The sequence below is a fragment of the Sapajus apella genome, unplaced genomic scaffold (assembly GCF_009761245.1).
Source record: "Sapajus apella isolate SASKATOON/1434 unplaced genomic scaffold, GSC_monkey_1.0 scaffold2, whole genome shotgun sequence".
NCBI lineage: Eukaryota > Metazoa > Chordata > Mammalia > Primates > Cebidae > Sapajus > Sapajus apella.
In genome coordinates this window covers 79,674,450-79,696,025 of record NW_022436942.1, presented here as the reverse complement: position 1 = coordinate 79,696,025, position 21,576 = coordinate 79,674,450, and the positions used below count along the sequence as shown (strand labels likewise).

Here is a 21,576-nt window from a genome sequence, read left to right as displayed (position 1 = left end):
AGTAGCTGCAATTACAGGGGCCTGCCACCCTGCCTGGCTAATTTTTGTATGTTTAGTAGAGATGAGGTTTCACCATGTTGGCCAGACTGGTCTCCAGCTCCTGACCTCAGGTGATCCACCTGCCTTGGCCTCCCGTAGTGCTGGAATTACAGGTGTCAGCCACTGTGCCTGGCCTGTGTTGGTGTTTTTTATAGAGATGGGGTTTCACTACGTTGCTCAGGCTGGTCTTGAATGCCTAGGCTCTAGTGATACACCCACCTCAGCTTCCCAAAGTGCTGGTCTTACAGGCATGAGCCATCGTGCCTGGCCCCTATGTATTTTATTTGGATACGGGGTCTCACTCTGTTGCTCAGGCTAGAATCATACTCCTGGGCCCAAGTGATCTTCCACCTCAGCTTCAGACTAGCCCAAGTTTTTCAACTTTGTTCTTTTCTTAGATTGTTTGGACAACTTGGGGTCCCATGCATTCACATGAATTTTAGGATAGATTTCTGTAGATTTCTTTAGGTAGTGCTGACATCTTAATAGTATTAAGTCTTCCAATCCACGAACATAGGATGACTTTACATTTATGTCTAGTTTCTTTCAGCAATACTTTATAGTCTTCAAAGTACAAGTCTTTCCCTTCCTTGAAGCAAGGCATAATGGCACACACTTTTAGTCCCAGCTACTCAAGACGGTGATCACTTGAGTCTGGGAATTCTAGACCAGCCTGGGCAAAGTAGTGCGATTCCAGATCTAAAGTGTTTAAAGGCCGAGGGAGAAATGATGAGGATGTTAATAAAAGTGATGTTCCCCCGTAGGCTGGCAGGCTGGCAGGTAGGCCCCCTGCACCAGCAGGAAACATCTGTCAGCCTGTGTGTAGAGGGTCTAAGAAACCAGGCTGGAGTCAACTCCAGAGGGACCAAAGGAAAGTATTTTCCATCTAACTTCTTTGATGGGAAGGGTCCTTAAGCTCCAGTTTTGGGGAATATTTGAACCACAAGCCAGGAAGAATGCTGGCTGGGCACGAGTGAGCCTCCAAAGAGGGCCCAAATTAGTACTCAAAGACAACTCAGAAAAGGAGGCAGCTGGGCCTCCAGGTCTCACTTCACACCGAGTGCTGCCTTACCACCGACAGGTAAGTGCCAGGATGCACTTGAGGCCCCCTCAGCTGTCTGACAGCTGCAGGGCACAGCAGTGTGCCAGCCAGATGGCAGACTTCTCTGGCATGGGAGCTGCCTGCTCTAGCGCTTGAAGGTGCCAAGGGAGAGGCAGGACTTGGGTCAGTCCCTTCTAGCCAGGAACTAGGCAAACATTACAGGGGAAAAATATCCCTGAGCTGGTGATGGAGTGCGGGCAGTATAGCTGGATCTGAGTATGGAATGAGATGCATTCTGAGGATGAGCTAGACAGTGCTCTGGAAGGCAGATAGGGAGCTGGGAACAGGGTCAAGCTGGAAGATTCTGAGGGTGATTTCTTGCTAAAAATGTCTAACCTGAAACTAAGCAAGTCTCTGGGCCTAATCTGCAGTTTATAGGAGGAACAGGAGATAAGGAACAAGCTAAATGACAGTGTGAAGACAGACAAGTGTGAATGTGGAACATCCTCTAAGAAAATCATCCTGGCTGGAGGGGCTCAACGCCTATAAGCCCAGTGCTTTGGGAGGCTGAGTGGGGAGGATTACTTGAGACCAGGAGTTCAAATCTAGCATAGTCAACATGTCATAGTAAATAGTAAAAAATGAAAACAAAAGTATATGGAAATAAGCTTGTTATATTGGTAAAATCCCTATTCTTTATACTTAAAATGAATCAAGTATTCAGTTTTGGGGATCATGAGTTTCCCAGAGGAATTCTATGATAGCATTTTACAACATCCTTCATCATTGGATTTTGCAGTAAGATTATGAAGAGGGTCAGCCATTTGTGGGATGGGGGAACTACTTGAGGGATTAATTAGAAGATAAAGGGATGCCCTTTGGGAAACAGAGTTGTCTGTTGAAGCATCTGTCAGCATTGTCCGGTTTTCCCATCCTTAGTCTAAAAGCAAATTTCACTTGTGAATGTGTGTAGACAGCTTTCCAGCACCACTGCTCCACATTCGTGAATTGGTTAGCATCTGTGTGAAGATTCTGTGCTGATGTGAGGACACTGTCTGAAAAGACTGACTATATAAAGGAAGTCGGTTTGGCGGCTCATGTGGTACCCTGACTTGACTTCTTTCCTCCGCCTGCACACCTGCAGGGACTCTGGTAACATGTAGGTGGCATAGGCTTTGTGTACACAATTGTGGTTTGCCCTTAGTGTTTTTATTCCCACCCAATTTAATAGAGAAATGAAAGTGCTGATACTAAGGATAATTAGCAAAGATCACAAATGTAATATCATTGAGGCCAGGCACAGTAGCTCAAGCCTGTAATTCCAGAACTTTGGGAGGCTGAGGCAGGCAGATCACTTGAGGTCAGGAGTTTGAGGCCAGCCTGGACAGTATGGTGGAACCCAGTTTCTACTAAAAATGTAACAAAAAATAAAAAATGCGCCAGGCATGGTGGCACTCGCCTGTAATCCCAGCTACTCAGGAGGCTGAGGTTGCAGTGAGTTGGGATTGCACCATTGCACTCCAGCCTTGGTGACAAGAGTGAGACTCCGTCTCACAAACAAAACAAAAGCACAGTCAAAGGGTGCGTCTGCAGATAAAGGTGTGATGAAGTCTGAATTCTGCTTTTGCTAGAAGGGCATGTTGATCTGGTGCCTAGGCTGTTGCACACGGTCAGTCCTTGGGTTAGGGTCAAACAGCTGTCCCTCATGCTGTGAATTGCTCCAAAGCACTGGGGCCTGCCAGAGCAAAAATGATCCCAAGATGCCCTTAGGGCTGTTCCTTCTGTGACCCAGTGATGCCCCTCTGGGAATTTATCTGAAGGGAAGAGGCAGATAAATGCACAATAACACACATAGAGCAGTACTCATCAACAATATATTAGATGAAAAAAGCCTTTGAGTTGTATAGTGGAGTAGTGTTTGTGTGAGCCTATCATTGTAAAAGCACATAGAACTACTTACATGAGCCTACATCTGTATGTATATATGCTGTGTGGTAAGATTAGAAGTGATTTTCACTTACTTGGTTATCTGAATGCTTTTATATTAACCTTTATACCTGGTGGGTGAAACCCTTCCCCATTTGAAGAAGAGAGATTTTAAGGAAATAACATTTAGCATAGCACATTAGAGGCTGGAATATGTAGAGCTCCGACATGTCCCCAGTGCTGAGTGCCTGGTCTGGGGGGCCTTCCGGCTCCTGGCCCTCATACGTCACCATTACATCTTCCCTGCAGACTGCAATAAGGTCACTGATCAGTGCCTGTCCTTCTTCAAACGCTGTGGAAACATCTGTCATATTGACCTGAGGTACTGCAAGCAAGTCACCAAGGAAGGCTGTGAGCAGTTCATAGCCGAGATGTCTGTGAGTGTCCAGTTTGGGCAAGTGGAAGAAAAACTCCTGCAAAAACTGAGTTAGTCCAAGGACAAGTATGTAAATATGGGGTGGGCTCTGGGAGGGGGAAAGACTTTACAAAAATGAGGGCTTTTATTTTCCACTTGGAACTTGGGACAACAGACCACAAAGCAATTCCATTTTGCAAGTCTTTCCAAGGGAGAAGCTGTTCAACCACCCGTTTGGGGGATGTGTGAGCCGACACTTTCCTTTGCTCTAAGTCGTAACTGCACTGCTTTCTGGACCATTTCTAAGGTGGCTTTTATAAGAAGACATTCCTGTCGGAGAGGAGGGTGGACTGTGGAGAAATTCTCATACTGAAGCGTGAGCTTAGGAGTTTCTGTTGGTGGTGGTGGTGGTGTTTTGAACACTTCATTCCTTGCAACTCTGAGGTTTTGGGTGTTGACATCAAGTGGACCACACACCACATCTGCTGCCGTCTTGACACACTTTTTGTTTGGTTTTGTTACATCTTACATTATGCAGAACTATTTTTGTACAAATTGTTTAAAAGTTATTTATGCAAGGTTTGAATGCATACCAGTGTTTTTATTGTTTTGAGATTGCCAATTTTCCTGATTTCCTTAAGGTAGGAGAGAACTTAACATGTACTTCATTGACACAACCCATCTACGAATGTGCCCAGATCTAACAAAGCAGGCTAAGACCTTCCACTTAAAAGCATGTTTAATTGGAAGTTGAGAGCCTGCTTTGTACCTCAAGAGTTTCATGAGCATGTTGTGTATAAATGTAAATTATAGTCGAAGTAAGATACTTTGCCAAGTTTCCTCTGTAGAGAATTCACTTTTCTCAAATTTTAAAATTTCGACTTCAGCCTTTGCACTCAGGAGGGTCTGCTCCAGCATGAGCTCTTGTACTTACATAGATCTAATTTATACAGTGAGTCAAGACGTAGAATAAATGCTCCCACATAGCCTTTCTTTTCGTTTTTTCTCTCCTCTGAAGTGTGGGTTGAGTTCTCATTTAGGTTTGTAACATGGCTATTTCCTAGTTGTAAGGTTCTGCATTTATAAGTGCCATTGTTGTAAGGTGGTGTTTCCTAGACCTTCCCTGATTCGATTTTACCTTTGTTGAGTTTGTATAAACAATTGTACAAAAAAAAAAAAAAAAACTCTTGAACTTGGAGGGTTTTTGTTCTAGGAATAGACTAGAAGTTTAAGCCCAGAGTCAGTAAACACTCTTTTGAGGCCCAAACAATGTAATTTCTGATTCGCCTGAGAAATGCAGCAGCCCTGTGGTATATCATTTTTCTTCTTCAGAAAGATATCTGTTTCTGGCTAATAAAGGTAATAGGGAAAGAACCATGCTCTGACAACAGCCACAGGTAGGAATTAGACACAGACTTCTTTAAGAAGAGTTGTTCATCTGTCTATGTGCCTCTTACCACACAAAATTACTTCCACGGCTACTTTGCCATTACCTTTGCCTAAAAGTTCCCCAGATTTGGGGTACAGTGGGAGCAACCTCAGGAGGCTGCATCCTGTACCGGTAACCTTGGGCCATGGTGGCTGTAGGAAACACTTGGTCATGAGGTGGCTTCCCCAAGCAGCAGATGCAGAAACGAGAAATAATTTTATATTACAGAATTTTTTTTTCAAGACAGGACCCTGCTGGCAATGTCATACTCACATACAGAAACAACTGCTCTAGTGAAGCTGAAGATGGAGAAGGTTAACCAACTTACTTCCTCAGTGATTAAGAGCAATGTAAGACTTTGGCCCTGTGGAACAAGCCTTTCCTGCTGGTGGCCAAGTTTTATATTTGTACCTTTTATTTTTGCCATGGCAAAACTGTTTTAATTAAAATGAGACAGGCCAGATGGAGTGGATCTAGCACTTTGGGAAGCCAAAGCGGGTGGGTCACCTGAGGTCAGGAGTTTGACACCAGCCTAACATGGTGAAACCCCATCTCTACTAAAATTACAAAAATTAGCCAGCAGTAGTGGTACACACCTGTAGTCCCAGCTACTTAGGAGGCTGAGGCAGAACTGCTTGAACCCAGGAGGCGGAGGTTACAGTGAGCTCAGATGGTGCCACTGAATTCCAGCCTGGCAACAGAGCAAGACTCCATGTCAATTAAAAAAAAAAAAGACAAAGATCTCATCTAGAGCCATGTCTCCTGTTAATTTAAATCGAGACCCTTGATGACTCAATCTAAAGACACCTGAAGCCACTGTACCCCAGAATTTAACTCAGGAATCCACTTTATTCTATGGTTTATGAAAATGTGACTTTCCTTTGTAAGTCTGATTGTTCAACATGCAATGTCTTCATGAATGGTAATGTTTGTTTTCTTGACAGCCTAAGCTCTCCAAACATTAATAATATAGCTACCTTGACACCCAGTAAAGTCATCCTTTTCCAATTGCTTTAAGGTTAATTGCTGTGAATGGCTCCTGTAGTCACTCAGTAGCTAAGACTGAGACTTGTGGCTGCAATCGGGACTGGTTAAGGGAAGTAGGCCTCAGGGTTAGAAGGCAGTGTGTCTCCTCTAAGGGTTCCTGGAGTACACAGGTCTGCTTGGGAGGAACTGTCAGGGCTGGGGATCTGAGCCACCACAGGGATGTGCAATACAGCAGAGACACAGCAGATCTCCAGTTTCAGGAGAGGTCACTATATAGTGCAGTGGCCATAGATGAACTCCTCCTAAGAGTACTGAACAACCCAGTTTTTTCAGTACAAACCCACAGTCTCCGTGCAGGCCTTTTATTTTTTTTTTTTTGAAACCGAGTTTTGCTCTTGTCCAGGCTGCAGAGCAGTCGCACAATCTTGGCCCACTGCAACCTCCACCTTCCCAGTTCAAGCAATTCTCCTGCCTCAGGCTACAAAGTAGCTGGGACTACAGGCACCTGCCACTAATTTTTGTATTTTTAGTGGAGTTGGGGTTTCACTCACCATGTTGGCGACGCTGGTCTTGAACTCCTGACCCTGACGTGATCTGCTGGTCTCTGCCACCCCAAGTGCTGGGATTACAGGTGTGAGTCACAGCGCCCAGCCCTTTTATTTTTAAAATGAGCCAAAGATAAGGCCAGCCAAAGTTAAATGCTACAAGCAACCACTCTGAGCCCACACACCACCATGTCTGATGAAGTAACGAGAGGACCATAAACCCAAGGGAATGCTTGCTGTGTCAAATCACAGATTAGTAACCTAAAGGCTGTGTCCCTTCCTCTAGGGAATTTGATGTTTACAAAGGAAGACACCATGGCACCTCAAATGACATCCTTTCATATTGTGAAGATGGGATAGAGACTTCACTGTATTCCACTGCAGACTGAGAATTTTATCCATATGACATGCATGACCTATTCAAAAAATGTACTTAAAGCAGCATGGGGTTGGGTTCAGTGGCTTATACCTGTAACCCCAGCACTTTGGGAGGCCAAGGCGGGCAGATCTCCTGAGGTCAGGAGATCGAGACCAGCCTGGCCAACATGGTAAAACCTTGTCTCAACTAAAAGTACAACATTAACCAGGATTAGTAGCATGCACCTGTGATTCCAGCTACCCAGGAGGAGGGGGCAGGAAAATCGCTTGAACCTGGGAAGCAGAGGTTGCAGTGAGCCGAGATTGCGCGACTGTGCTCCAACCTGGGCAGAAGAGCAAGACATTGTCTAGGGCGGGGGGGGGGGGGGAGCAGTTTAAAATTACCCAGACATGGTGATGTGCATCATATGCCAGTTCCTGGGGAGGCAGAGGTGGGAGGATTGCTTGAGCCCAGAAGTTAAGACTATAGTAAGCTATGATGCCACTGTACTCTGCCTGCAAAATGGGGGTAGAAAGGCATGCCAGTCTAAAAATTCCAGGGGGAAATGCTTGCCCTCTGCCAAACAAGCCAATTTCCATGTATCAAGCTTTTTAACACTAAAAATTTCTGTTGTCTGGCTAGTAAACCAGGGTTACTTCAAACTGCTCTTTAAAATAATCCACTAAGCATTTTCTACTTTTTATAAAGAAGCCACTGAAACACAATACGCAAATCTAAGACTAAACATTAAACTTTTTTAAGCTAAGACTATGTACAAATCTGAATTTTTGAACTTAATTTAGACAAAACCAGCACCTACTGCCTAGCTTCTATGGCCTGGATTTAAAGACTTCCCACCACCAAGTTATCAATTTGGAGGAAATGTTAAAATTTCCAGAGTCTTGGCTGGGTGTGGTGGCTCATGCCTGTAATCCCAGCACTTTGGGAGGCCAAGGTGGGAGGATCATGAGGTCGGGAGTTCAAGGCCAGCCTGACCAATATGGTGAAACCCTGTCTCTACTGAAAATATAAAAATTAGCTGGGCCTGGTGGTGGGTGCCTGTAATCCCACCTACTCAGGAGGCTGAGGTGGGGGAATTGCTTGAACCTGGGAGGTGGAGGCTGCAGTGAGCCGAGATAGTGCCACTGCACTCCAGCCTGGGTGACAGAGTGAGATACTTCAGCTCAAAAAAAAAAAAAAATTTCCAGTGTCTCATGAAAAATATAGACAAAGTACAGTGCCCACAAAGCTCTAGCAACTTATGCTGCTTCTATAGGGAAGTAGTGACCTGCTTAACAACCGAGGAGGCCCTGATTTACACGCTTTCACCTTTAAAACCAGAAAAGAGAAATGTTATTATCTTTACAGTTAGCCACACAAACTTTCTGTCCAAAGCACAGGGACATCTGCCTCCTGAAATTCACAGGTATCTTCAGTTCTGTTGACTGACTAGTAGATTCTGAGCACCCGAGGGCATGTGTGTTACTCACTGCAGAGTCAGGAGGTAAGACTCTCAGAAGCGAGGCATTTCTCAAAAACATCTGCCCACTTCCAACTGCACTGAATTCAGTTGGTCTCAACCATCCCGAATCAAGTCAAGTTGGACCTAAAAGAGATTTCGGAACATTTTTGCATAAGTTAATATCTCAAGTTTCTCATTTTTTGAGACAGAGTTTTACTCTTTCGTTCAGGCTGGAGTACAGTGGTGTGATCTCGACTCTCTGTCTTCTGGTTTCAAGCAGAAACCTCCCAAGTAGGTTGCCTCAGCCTCCCAAGTAGCTGGGATTATAGGTGCCCACTACCACGTCCAGTTAATTTTTGTTTTTTTTTGTAGAGACAGTGTTTCACCATGTTGGCCAGGCTAATCGCAAACTCCTGACCTCGTGATCCACCCGCCTTGGCCTCCCAAAGTGCTGGGATTACAAGCGTGAGCCACCATGCCTGGCTGAAGTTTCTCATTTCTTATGTGGTAGTGGAAGGGTTAAGAGCAACTCTGGTATTAGAGGTAGGTTCAAATTTTGCATAGCCACTTTTTAACCATGAGGTTTCAGACAACTCTGATTTATCAGGGTTCCCCATCTGAGAAGGGAGGCAATGTTTATTTCAGAATGTTGCTTTGAAGACTAGAGGCAACTACAGCTCCTAGCACAATAACTGTACACAAGAAATAGCACATTAGTAATTAACCTTACTAACAGGAAACGTAAGCATTGTTGTTCATGTGACACTGGTTTTGTTTTTTTGAGGCAAGGTCTAGCTCTATCACCCAGGCTGGAGTTCAGTGGCGTGATCTTGGCTCACTGCAATCTCCACATCCAAGGCTGAAGCCATTCTCCCACCTCAGCCTCCCAAGTAGCTGGGCCTACCACACCTAATATTTTCATATTTTTTCTAAAGATGGGGTTTCGCCATGTTGTCCAAGCTGGTCTTGAACTCGTGAGCTCAAGCATTCCTCCAACCTCAGCCTCAAAAGTGTTGGGGATTACAGGCATGAGCCACTGCACCTGGCCCCCATGTGAATGTGACATCTTTGAAGGTACTCCCACCATCTCTTCTGAAGAGGGGTGCTAGACCAGTGTGCAGATCCCCATTCATGCTGTATGTTACTGATTTAGGAACTGACCAAGACAATGCAAACAACAGCTTTTAAAACTAATTTTATTCCTAAAGTTAAAATCAGCTAGCGGGTAGCACTGAAAATACACCTTCACTATACAAAACGGTGTAAACTGATTACACATTAATAAAGAATTTAGCACACACACTTCTAATAAAAGAAGCTAGATGCAGCCCTTGCTATAAAAAGCTATACCTGAACAAAAATGGACATGTGTAGTCTAAGGCCCTGGCAGTCGACTATAGAATATCAGTTGTTCCCAATTACGTTTAAATGCAGAAACAGCAACAATGTGGAAACTTACATTCATCAAATGTTAGTTAGCATTTAAAATATACATGACTAATAAAGTGAACATTCAGAGGAGCCCCTGCTCAGCATGTTCCATGTCGGCCACTTGTGGACACTGATCTCATCCAAAGAGGACAGAAGTTTCAAACATCTGAGCAGTTTAAGTTAAAAATAGGATGAAGGGGAAATAAGAGAACAGGGTAACTGTCCTCCAAAGACAGTAGTAGCTGATGCCCACATGGCGCAAACAGGCTGACTTCAATGAGTATTCACGGGATGGGTGATAAAGCCCAGCTGAACCTGGGAAGCTCATGTGTCCACAGGCAGACAGGCTCACAGCGTGGACCAAGGTTTCCACAACTCAGTATGGATCTTTCTGTCCCCAGTTAGTAGTGAAAATAATTTAAAAAAATAGTTTCAGCCTTTGAACAGTAACTTTCTAGTCCCTTCTGTGCATTGAAATGTTTGGGGTCAAGTTTGGGGGTGACTGTCCTGTTGAGGGGAGCCTCAGTTTTAGGACTTGAACACGTGCACGGCTCGCACCACATACTGCCGGCAGATGGGACACTCACTCATGCGCTTGCCACACTTGGTGCAGGTAACCATGTGCCCACACTCCAGCAGGACACAGTCGATGACGGCATCCATGCAGATGCGACACAAGCTGTCATCTTCCTCATCTTGCAGCTGCAGCCGCTCGCCATCTGAAAGGCAACAGAGAGCTCAGGCCTCAGCCTCTGGCATGGCCAGCCGGCCAGCCTCCCAGTCTGAAGCTGAGCAACCACCTGCTGAGTGACCACTGCAGGCCCAGTACTACCCCAGTATTACACAAGAAGTAATCCCAGCTTCTCTGCACTTTGGTTCTCTCCACTAGAAATGGCAATGATAAAAGCTATACCTTGGGGTTTTGTAAATAAAATGCTTGAAGTGCCCAACAAATGTTAGCTATGTATTTCTATTTTATATCTTTGTCTAATTCAAGATGTTTGTGATAGGGATATATTACTTCTGTGACTAGAAAAATAAACCCTCAGCTGGTCTTCTGCACATGGGCTTTGGAGTCAGGATGCTACTGGAATTTCAACTGAGCTGCCCCAGCTTTGTATCCCTGGGAACATCAGTCTCCAGAGCCTCATCTCAGTAGGAAAAGGAGCCTTAGCTCTCCCCCCATAGCAAAGTTAGGAATAACTGTGCATCCTTCCCACTGTAGCCTTAGAAGCATCTCAAGCCATCGTGTCCTGCTAAAGTCTAACTTGAAGGAGATGGGCCATCCTGGCTCTTGGCCCACATTTACATCTGAGAAAATCCAGTCTGTGAATAAGAAAGATGAGTAAGTTAAAAAGGTTAACCCCAGCCTGAGATTTGGCCGCTATGGATTTGGGTGCTTCCTTTTCTACAGGTCAGAGATCAAAGGGAATCATGAATAGTTGGAACAGAATAGGAATTCAAGCTTGAAAGGTCAGTAGTCTCTAGATTTAAGAGAAGTGTTTCACTGCCATTCATGTCAAGAGATTCTTGTGATCTGGGGTCTTAGTTCATGGCCTATGACTACCCTTGTGTGGACCTGGGGAGAAAGGATCTATGGGATGAGATGGCAGATAAGTCAACAGAGAAGACAACAAGCAACTCAAGATGAAATCAGAGTGGGCCTTGGTCTTCCCTTCTGTGTGGAGGGTTCCTTCCACTCTTTAGAATTAAGGAAAGCAGAGGAGCCTGCATCTTGTCAGGGAAGTGGGAACAATCTTGGTATCAGTGACTTGGAGCCAGTCAAGTAAGGAAAGATGCCAGCTGTGCTCAAAACCAAATGTATGTTCTTAGATTAAGCAGTGAGTTAATGGAGAAAGACACTGGAAACCCAAGCTGTCATGGCCTCCTACACCATAAACTACTTAAGAGTGGGAGTGGCCCCAGCCAGCAGCCACTGGCTGATGAAGATTCCTGCATCTACCATTGTGATATCATCTTAGAAGTAGGTGTGCCAAAATACTTTGTGCATATTCTGGGAATAAACCTGTTCATCAATAAATGCTATATTATAAACCAGCTTTTAAAGAAGAAAAGATGATAAAAGTTAATGATGGGAGTGCTATTTAAGCTAGATAGGATCATAAGATGTTAGTCTGAATACCACTGAGGGCTAGGCATGGTGGCCCACGCCTAGTTCAGCACTAGTCTGGGCAACACAGTGAGACCCTGTCTCAATTTAAAAATATTAAGTATATATATATATACTTATTTTATTTATTTATTTTTTTTTTTGAGACGGAGTTTCACTCACATTACCCAGGCTGGAGTGCAATGGCGCGATCTCGGCTCACTGCAACCTCCGCCTCCTGGGTTCAGGCAATTCTCCTGCCTCAGCCTCCTGAGTAGCTGGGATTACAGGCACGCGCCACCATGCCCAGCTAATTCTTTGTAGTTTTAGTAGAGACGGGGTTTCACCATGTTGACCAGGATGGTCTCGATCTCTTGACCTCGTGATCCACCCGCCTCGGCCTCCCAAAGTGCTGGGATTACAGGCTTGAGCCACCGCGCCCGGCCCATATATTATTTTTTTTAAATTGAAAAAGAAATAATAAACACAACTGAATTATTTTTTTCTTGTCCATAAATGCTCTGTGGCTTGATTGTCTTACCAGCTGAGAGACAATTTCTGTGCTAAATTTCATCAATATATAGTTCAGAAGTTTTTCTTCTGTTTTTGTTTGTTTGTTTGGAGATAGTCTTGCTCTGTCACCCAGGCTGGAGTGCAGTGGTATGACTATGCTCACTGCACACTCAAGCAATCCTCCCACCTCAGCCTCCCAAGTAGCTGGGACCACAGGCTGGGGCCACCACACCAGGGTTTTTTTTTTGTTTGTTTGTTTGTTTTGTTTTTTTGTGTAGAGATAGGATCTCTCTATGTTGCCCAGGCTGGTCTCAAACTCCTTGGGCTCAAGTGATCCCCTCACCTCAGTCTCCCAAAGTCCCGGAATTACAGGTGTGAGCCACCATGCCCAGCCTAATTCAGAAGTTCTTAACCTCAGCTTTTTGTGACTTACACAGAAATCTACAAATAGTTGATGCTAAGAACTATGTAACATCTGGGGTATAGGGAATTTCCCCCTACTGTTAGATTTAAAAGTTACAGTTGAGAGAACCAAGGTACTGGCTGGCCAAAAAGGCATTAGTGAGAAAATATGCATTTTTACAGCGACAAGGAATTTAATTAGGGTTCTAACAAATAGTAAGAAAAACCAAATTGAATAATTTTTTTTTTTTTTCTTTGAGATGAAGTCTTGCTCTGTCTTCAGGCTGAAGTGCAGTGGTGCAATCTCAGCTCACTGCAACCTCTGCCTCTGGGTTCAAGCGATTCCCTGCCTCAGCCTCCTAAGCAGCTGGGACCATAGGCACACACCACCACACCCAGCTAGTTTTTTGTATTTTAGTAGAGACGGGGTTTCACCGTGTTGACCAGGATGGTCTTGATCTCCTGACCTCGTGATCCACCCACCTCGGCCTCCCAAAGTGCTGGGATTACATGCGTGAGCCACCATGCCCGGCCCAAATTGAATAATTTTCTAACTCACTTGGTATTGGTGGTCTCACAGCCATAATGAACATCACATAATGAAATTACTACTTTACAGGTCTATAAACAGGCTCATGTAACTGATAGTAAAAAGGTACACAGCTTTCTCAAAAATAAATTTGACTCGTGACAGAAACAACTCAGTTTTTAAAAGCCTAAGGAAAAATACTATAGGGAAAAAATGAAAAGATAAACCTACAGGACTTTTGGTTTTCTTCATTCTCTTTGTATAACCGGTTTACTTTCTCTACCAGTTCCCATTTTTCACAACAGCCAGAATAGTTGACAAAATTCCGAGCCAGAATTTCCTTCAGCTGGCGCACGCTCATCCCTTCCACATCATCAAGGCTTGACAAGTCAGACAGCGAAGCTCTCACTCTCTCCTTGGAGAGCCCAGGGGTCTGAAACCACAGAGCATCCATTATCCCTGGACCCACAAGTCCAGACCCCCCCCTCACCCTAAACTCACCACTGGCCCTGAATATTCTCCCAGCCATCTCGGCAGTCCTAGAAGTGTTTTAGTATACTGTCCTACTTTCAAACCAGAAGAAACATCTGTACTAATCTAGAGAAAGTTCACAGGGCCCCCCTCCCTTCCTATCAGGGTGACATGTCAGGGAAACCAAATTTTATAGGTTGCCTCACCCGATCATCCGCGTTTTCTTCTTCTTCTTCGTCGTCATCCTCATCGTCGTCATCATCATCTGTGTTTGCTGAAGTGATTTCACTTTGTACCTACACTTACACAACGTATCTGATTAGGTCAGGAATCAATCCATATTTATCACTAGAGAAAAACCTTTCCATCGATGCTCCCCATGATGACGTGAAAGCCCGCATAATCCACGTCTTTGGATTCTGAATGCTGCTGCCCCTTCCAAAGAGTTAGGCCCTACAAGACTGCATGAAGAACCTACCTTCCAGAAAGTTAGCTCAAAACACAAATTTCCGTGTGTAAAGTTATAAAATCGAACCAGAGTATTAACTCCCTGAGGAATGTCCCATAATGGAATGCCAAAACCATTAAGGCTATGGGATGGAACTGTGTCATTATCGAAGTACCACAGGTGGCTAGTTTAACTGGAGCCTGTATGAGGCAGAGAGAAAAAAGCTAAAGCTCTGACAGGTCAGCCCAAGCATGAGGGGATCTGATTTGAAAGATCTCAGTCCTACCACAGCCTCCTTAGACAATCTAATTCCACTGAAGGCTTTCTAGACTTCTTCATTGATGGCTGAGGCTAATTCTAATTTTCAAAATTTCTCAATAATCAGAACTCTTGAGGAAAAACAAATCTCTTCAGTTTGTGTTTATGTACCTTCTTTTAACATAGTTTCTTTTGACCATATTTTGACAACAGCTCTACAATAAGCTAGGTCAGTTCCCAATTTCAAATATTCCACCCCACTAATTCCCAGGCACCATATTATAGCATCCAACAATCCACACCACCCAAATGGTGGTGTATACCCAAAAGGGGTACATGAGTCAGGTATACCTTATGTTTGCAGCACAAATATGCCAGTTCTCATTTGGGAGAACAAAACTCCTGGCTTGAGGCCGGGCGCGGTGGCTCACGCCTGTAATCCCAGCACTTTGGGAGGCCGAGGCAGGTGGATCACGAGGTCAAGAGCTCGAGACCATCCTGGTCAACACGGTGAAACCCCGTCTCTACTAAAACTACAAAAAATTAGCTGGGCATGGTGGCGCGTGCCTGTAATCCCAGCTACTCAGGAGGCTGAGGCAGGAGAATTGCCTGAACCCAGGAGGCGGAGGTTGCGGTGAGCCGAGATCGCGCCATTGCACTCCAGCCTGGGTAACAAGAGCGAAACTCCGTCTCAAAAAAAAAAAAAAAAACCTGGCTTGGACTTAGCTAAGTTAGACTACAGTATGTGTTCTTGACGACTGCGACACATTCTGAGAAATGTATCATTTAGCAATTTTGTCATTGTGCAAACATCACAGCGTACTTCCACAAACCTAGATGGTATAGCCTGCTACACTCTTAGGCTATAGGGCATAGACGGCTACAGATCCTGCACATCATGTTACTGTACTGAATACTGTAGGCAGCTACAATACAGTAATAAGCATTTGTGCATCTAATATCTAAACACAAAGTACAGTAAAAATACATTATAATCTTATAGGACCACTGTCATGTATGTGGTCTATCATTGACGAAAATATTATTAGAGGGCACAGGACTACATTTAGAAGGCAATTAGACCAAATTTCCCTCTGCATTTATTCATTTACTAATTAAGAGACAGTTTTGGCCAGGTGCAGTGGCTCATGCCTGTAATCCTAGCACTTAGGCCGAGGTGGATGGATCACCTGAGGTCAGGAGTTTGAGACCAGCCTGACCAACATGGTGAAACCCCATCTCTACTAAAAATACAAAAATTAGCTGGGCGTAATCCTAGCTAAAAGAGGGTCTGTAATACTAGCTACTCAGGAGACTGAGGCAGGAGAATTGTTTGAACCTGGTGGGGCAGAGGTTGCAGTCAGGTGAGATTGCGCCACTTCACCCCAGCATAGGCAAGAGTAAGACTCCATCTCGAAAAAAAAAAAGATAGTCTTGCAACGTTGCCCAGGCTGGGGTACGTACAGTGGCTATTCACAGGTGCGATTATGGTACACCTACAGCCTCGAACTCCTGAACTAAAGCAATCCTCCTGCGTCAGCCTCCCAAGTAACAAACTGCAGGCTCATACCACCGCATCCAGCTTTCCTCTGCTTTTAATAACCCCCTTCTTCAGAGAAGAAAATTAAATGTGAAAAAATTTGTTCAAAACATTTCTTTCAGCATTTTAGAATCACTCAGGTACAAGTAAATATTAATTACAAATCCTTACATGTTATTCAATCAGGATGCCCAAGGACTTCATTGGGACAATATTATTAATTACAATTAGTAAATCACTACATGTTTTCTGTAATTCAGATGGCTCTTTCACTAACTGAATTAGAACAATTTCACTGTAGCAAGGCAAACGGGCATTAGGCTAACTTACACTATGTGTTGTTTCTATGGTCCCTGACACTTGTACTAACAGCCCTACCCTACAAATGTGTATGTGCTACTATTTCACAGCCATTTCTTCAACAGTTAGTGTCTAACTATACAAGACAGAGAAACTAAGGTAACTAAGGCCAAGAGACTGATGAGCTATTTTGGGATCTTTCAGACAGCAGACTTTGGAGCTACCTAGCACCTCAGCACTGAGACTATACATCAGAACAGCCTTTAAGTGCAGAGTTCAGCTGGATGTGGAAGCTCTGCTCCAGCATATGACTTTGAAGTTTATCAGAAGCCATCAAGCACTAAAGGCCCCACCATATATGGCCAAGAGTAAGCATGCCAGGCCCTGGGTATAATTAGTTACCCCCTCGTACCTGTGCTGAGACTCCAGATCTGAATGTCTGGTCTCCATCCATAAGCTCTCCCTGAAACGAAGACATAGTAGCAGAGGGGGCTGTATAGTTTGAAAAAAACGAACGTGTAAAAAAGCTAGAAGTCTGGGACCTTGAAGAATTCAGACTGCTTGTGTCCATGTCGTCCTCAGAGCCTAGTCCATGATGGCACAGTACTAAATCTACCAAGTCTTCTTTTTCACGACAAGTATCTATGGGTATATTTCTCAGAATGAGATACTGCCGTAGATCCTTCACCTTCAGTCGCATTAACTGAGGGCGCTGAAAAGCTGTTTCTTGTAGTAAGTGACAAGTAGAACATCTACGGAGATTTTCTTGTAAGACTGAACAAACAGAGCAAAAATCCTTCTTGCAGTCACAGCAAACATGCTGAAAAAAGAAAAGCATTTAATGATAACAAGATATGAACCATTATGAAAACATGAATTTTCTGCCTTCTATTAAAATTTAATTTTAGTTCTTAACGAAGTCCCCAGTGGCACTAGACTATTTCCACAGGCATTTTCATGTTCCAAAAGCCATGAAAATCAAAATAGTCATTGCTAAGGCAGTTTGAATTCACGGACGTTCTAACATAGCACTTTAAGAAAAACGCACTCTTGTGTTAATGAATTAAAACCTTTATACCCCATGGTATAAACATGTAATTAACAAAACTGAGCTTGAACCACATGGAGCAGAAAGTATAATCACTAACACTTTTCCTGGTCTTTTCCTACATGAACAATTTCCCCCATTTAAAGAGCAAAAGACAAAAAGCATAACACAGACAGATGGAAAGAGAATGGTAACTGATCTCTCAAGGTCAATCCCAGAAAATACAGAACCCCACTAATACAGTAATCTGTAAACTATACAGCCTCATCACAGCCATGCTACTAGACAAGCTTAGAGGGCACTAAGATGTGGTCGTTTCTGCTCGGTGCACTGTTCTCACAAGCTAACATTTTTTTTTCCTTAAGACTAAACTAATGATCAAAGAGAGCAAGGAGGCCTAGTAATATGATGGTTCTCTGAATGACTTTCTACCTTAGTGAAAACAACTGTTAGCCTAAGTATTTTATGTTGAATCTCAAGAGTAGTTAATTTACTGCATTCATTTCTTCATTTGAAAGTTAAGGTAAGGGAAACTTTTTTGAAACTTGAATCAGTTACAGTATGTCATTTCTAAACAAAACTACAGACTAATAAATTTCCTACTTTAGGAAATAAGCATCATCATGAATAAAATGATACCAACAGGTTTGGGAGAAAGGATGCGTGAACATGACAAATAACGTCTAGTCAGAAAACTTGAGCAGTAACATAATCCTTCCAATTAAGCATTTTTCTAGAAGGAAAATGGCTAATGGAACTAAGCTTTTGTTTTTTATATATATATATATATATATATATATGTATACACACACACATATACACACACACACACACACACACACACACACACACACATATATGCATTTTTTTTTTTTTTTAACTTTATTTATCTTTTAAAGATGAGGTTTCATCATGATGGCCAGGCTGGTCTTGAACTCGTGACCTCACGTGATCCACCCACCTTGGCCTCCCAAAATGCTAGGATTAGAGGCGTGGGCCACCGTGCCCAGCCAGCTTTTGATATTTTAATAAACAGAAATGAAAATTCACTAGCCATTCAAAATAACCTACAATCAAGAATTCTGACCCATGTGTCTTGTTATGTAACATTTCATCCAACTCACCTTCTTTCTAAAGACTGAAAATGAAAGTCCACAGGCTTTGCAAACTATGTTGGGCCCTTCCGTAGCTGCTGGTGGGTAGGTGGAAAAATCAGGGTTTGGTGTAAATCTGAATGGACCGGTGGCTCCTGCAAATCCTGACTGCTGGCCCCTGACAGCTCCAGTTCCCATGACTTCATTTAGCAGCCCACAGCACGAAGCCCACATAGACGTGGCACCCGCCTAAAAAGGAACACAAATCCCACAGTTTAAAGCTAAGTGGAATCTGGACTCTCTGGAATCCTCAGGGAATGCTATTCTAGAGAGGTAAGTTTGCCCTAAATAACTTTTAGATTACTGTATTCCTCTGGGCACTGAAATTTCAAGCCATTTGGAAATAAGTAATTTTCTGGTATTTCTAAAGAATATCTGGCATTGGCAATACCCATAATCTCTTATTAAACAAAAGGAAAAGAACATGATCCAAATTTTACCAAACAAAAAAACCTTCATACCCACCTAAAACAGATACATGTACACACACATTAAGAAAAAAAAAGGCCGGACAAAAGTCTATCCTGCACTATATTTGGGATATGCATATACTAAAAATTCGTCATTTTTCATCTGAAATTCAAATTTCCCAGGCACCCTGTATTTTACCTGGCAACTTTAGGCTGGTGGCCATTGCACTAGACACCGCATAGTTCTACAGTCTCAAGCAATCTCAAGTAGCTGGGATTACAGGTACCCACCACCACACTTGGCTAATTTATTTTTAGGAGAGATGGGGTTTCAACATGTTTTCCAGATGGGTCTCAAACTCCTGGCCTCAAGTGATCTGCCCACCTTGGCCTCCCAAAGTGCTGGGATTATAAGTTGCCACTACACCAGGACCATAAATTTAAATTGCTTCATTTCCTTAAACCTCTGTTTTCCCATTTGTAACTAGGTATAATATACTATGACATACGTAAATATGTTTTTTAATAACTGGGAAAACATCAAAACACCAGCTAAAACATTCTTTAGATTTTATTATTATTTTAACCCGAAGTCGTAGACAAACCAGAATAGATTTTAATGTATCATGTATAATTTCTCTGAAATTTTCTCTATTTTCCAAATTCTTTATAAAGAATATATTAAGTTGATATTAAGGAAAGTATTTCTTGGCTGGGTGCAATGGCTCACACCTGTAATCCCAGCACTTTGGGAGGCAAAGGCAGAAGGATAACATGAGCCCAGGAGATCGAGACCAACCTGAATAACATAGTGAGACCCCACCTCTACAAAAATAAAAAAATAAAATAAATAGCCAGGCATGGTAGCATGTGCCTATACTCTCAGCTATTCAGGAGGCTGAAGTGGGAAGATCACTTGAGCCCAGGAAGTCAATGCTGCAGTGAGCCATGATTGTACCATTGCACTCCAGCCTGGGTGACAGAGCAATACCGGTACTGTCTCAAAAAAAAAAAAAAAAAAAAAGGCTGGGCACAGTGGCTCACACCTGTAATGCTAGCACTCTGGGAGGTCGAGGTGGGCTTCCTGACTTAAGGTCAGGAGTTTAAGACCAGCCTGGCCAACATGGGAAAACCCAGTTTCTACTAAAAATACAAAAATTAGCCAGGAGTGGTGGCACATACTTGTAATTCCAGCTACTTGGGAGGCTGAGGCACAAAAATCGCTTGAGCTTGGGAGGCAGAGGTTGCAGTAAGCCAAGATCATGTCACTACACTCCATCCTGGGTGATAGAGCTAGTCCGTCTCAAAAAACAAAAACAACAGGAACATATTTTCTTATCCTACCTCTTCAAACGAAGACACTAAACATAATTTTTAATGACTTGATAATCATGATGACCTTCCAAGGAGTAAGGACTATCTGCCATTCCAATAAATGGCCCAGAACTAATGTATTGCTTTTTGTGGTTTTTTCCTTGTCTCTTCCCTCTCTTTGAGCCACCACGGCTATCACTATTCCTGCCCAAAGTAACCTGTCTCCTTTTTTACTGCAGTCTCAGAAACCTGATAACCAAGCTTGTTACAAGTATACATAAAAGAACAAATTTTCAGTGAGGGCCAAAGGCATTTTCCCATGCTTAAAATAAAAGCTACAGTGTTTAGAATGAATAGGCTTTTGCCCCTTGTCCCAATTCTCAAGCATACTCTAGAATCTAGATAATGTGATAGGTAATGGAAGTCTAGATAGCTATTAGTTAAAATGGCAGCACATAATAATACAGTTCCATTTATTTTATTATCTGATTCTGTCAAACATTTACTGTTTGTCCAGCAAGCTCTTAAAACAAAAAACAAATAAAAAGCCTTCAACCTTAAAAGGCAAAAGGCAATTTGGAACGCAACAGGAGGATAATGCTGTTCCTGCTATTACCCAGAAGTGATGTTGTATTATAAAGAAAGGAGAAGGTAAAGAAGAAACCACAAGGTTCAAACAAACATTCTGAAGTATCAAAGCCAATGATTTCAATATTATAAGTCTTCACACCCTATTTCTCAAGAAATAGTGATGTCTTTAAAAATCAGGTAAAGTAGGGTGCAGTGGCTCACGCCTGTAATCTCAGCACTGTGGGAGGCTGAGGCAGGCAGATGACCAGATCAGCAGTTCAAACCAGCCTGGCCAACATGGTGAAACCCCATCTCTACTAAAAATTTAAAAAATTAGCCAGGTGTGGTGGCGGGCACCTATAATCCCAACGACTTGGGAGGCTGAGGCAGGAGAATTGCTTGAAACTGGAAGGCAGAGGTTGCAGTGAGCTGTGAGAGTGCCACTGCACTCCAGCCTGGGCGAAAGAGCAAAACTCTATCTCAAAAGAAAAAAAAATAAGTCAGGTAAAATTATAATTAATAGTCCATACCTTTAAGTGATTATATACCTTTTAGACTCTACAGCCATGGTGTGCTCAAAAGCATAAAAAGCTGGCCGGGCACAGTGGCTCATGCCTGTAATCCCAGCACTTTGGGAGGAAGAGGCAGGTGGATCACCTGAGGTCAGGAGTTTAAGAACAGCCTTGCCAACATGACAAAACGCCATCTCTACTAAAAATACACAAAAAATTAGCTGGGCGTATTGGCAGACGCCTATAATCCCAACTACTTGGAAGGCTAAGTTAGGAGAATCGCTTCAACCCGGGAGGTAGAGGTTGCAGTCAGCCGAGATCATGCCACTGCACCAGTGCACTCCAGCCCAGGCAACCGAGCAA

General features: G+C 43.3%; 2 protein-coding genes and 1 long non-coding RNA gene across 19 annotated transcripts in view; 2 read left to right on the top strand and 1 right to left on the bottom strand.

The window, feature by feature from the left end:
* Positions 1-4,606, top strand: part of KDM2B (lysine demethylase 2B) — a 165,418-nt gene extending 160,812 nt beyond the window's left edge. For 14 of the 17 annotated variants that reach the window (XM_032242254.1, XM_032242217.1, XM_032242292.1 and 11 more), the window contains one exon: positions 3,317-4,606. In XM_032242254.1, coding sequence (XP_032098145.1) covers positions 3,317-3,498 — 182 coding nt within the window. In that variant the 3' untranslated portion in view covers positions 3,499-4,606. The remainder of the gene's footprint in view (positions 1-3,316) is intronic. The other 3 variants (XM_032242242.1, XM_032242259.1, XM_032242225.1) reach the window with 2 other exon arrangements.
* A 909-nt stretch (positions 4,607-5,515) lies between these two features.
* Positions 5,516-5,857, top strand: LOC116526087. The gene is made up of 2 exons (XR_004257962.1): positions 5,516-5,778; positions 5,825-5,857. It is a non-coding gene; the product is annotated as an uncharacterized LOC116526087 (long non-coding RNA).
* Positions 5,858-9,382: 3,525 nt separating this feature from the next.
* Positions 9,383-21,576, bottom strand: part of RNF34 (ring finger protein 34) — a 24,005-nt gene continuing 11,811 nt past the window's right edge. Inside the window, exons 2-6 of the mRNA XM_032242209.1 lie at positions 18,378-18,596; positions 16,618-17,025; positions 13,866-13,955; positions 13,420-13,621; positions 9,383-10,353 (exon numbers count right to left, since the gene is read on the bottom strand). Coding sequence (XP_032098100.1) covers positions 10,163-10,353; positions 13,420-13,621; positions 13,866-13,955; positions 16,618-17,025; positions 18,378-18,596 — 1,110 coding nt within the window. The 3' untranslated portion in view covers positions 9,383-10,162. The remainder of the gene's footprint in view (positions 10,354-13,419; positions 13,622-13,865; positions 13,956-16,617; positions 17,026-18,377; positions 18,597-21,576) is intronic.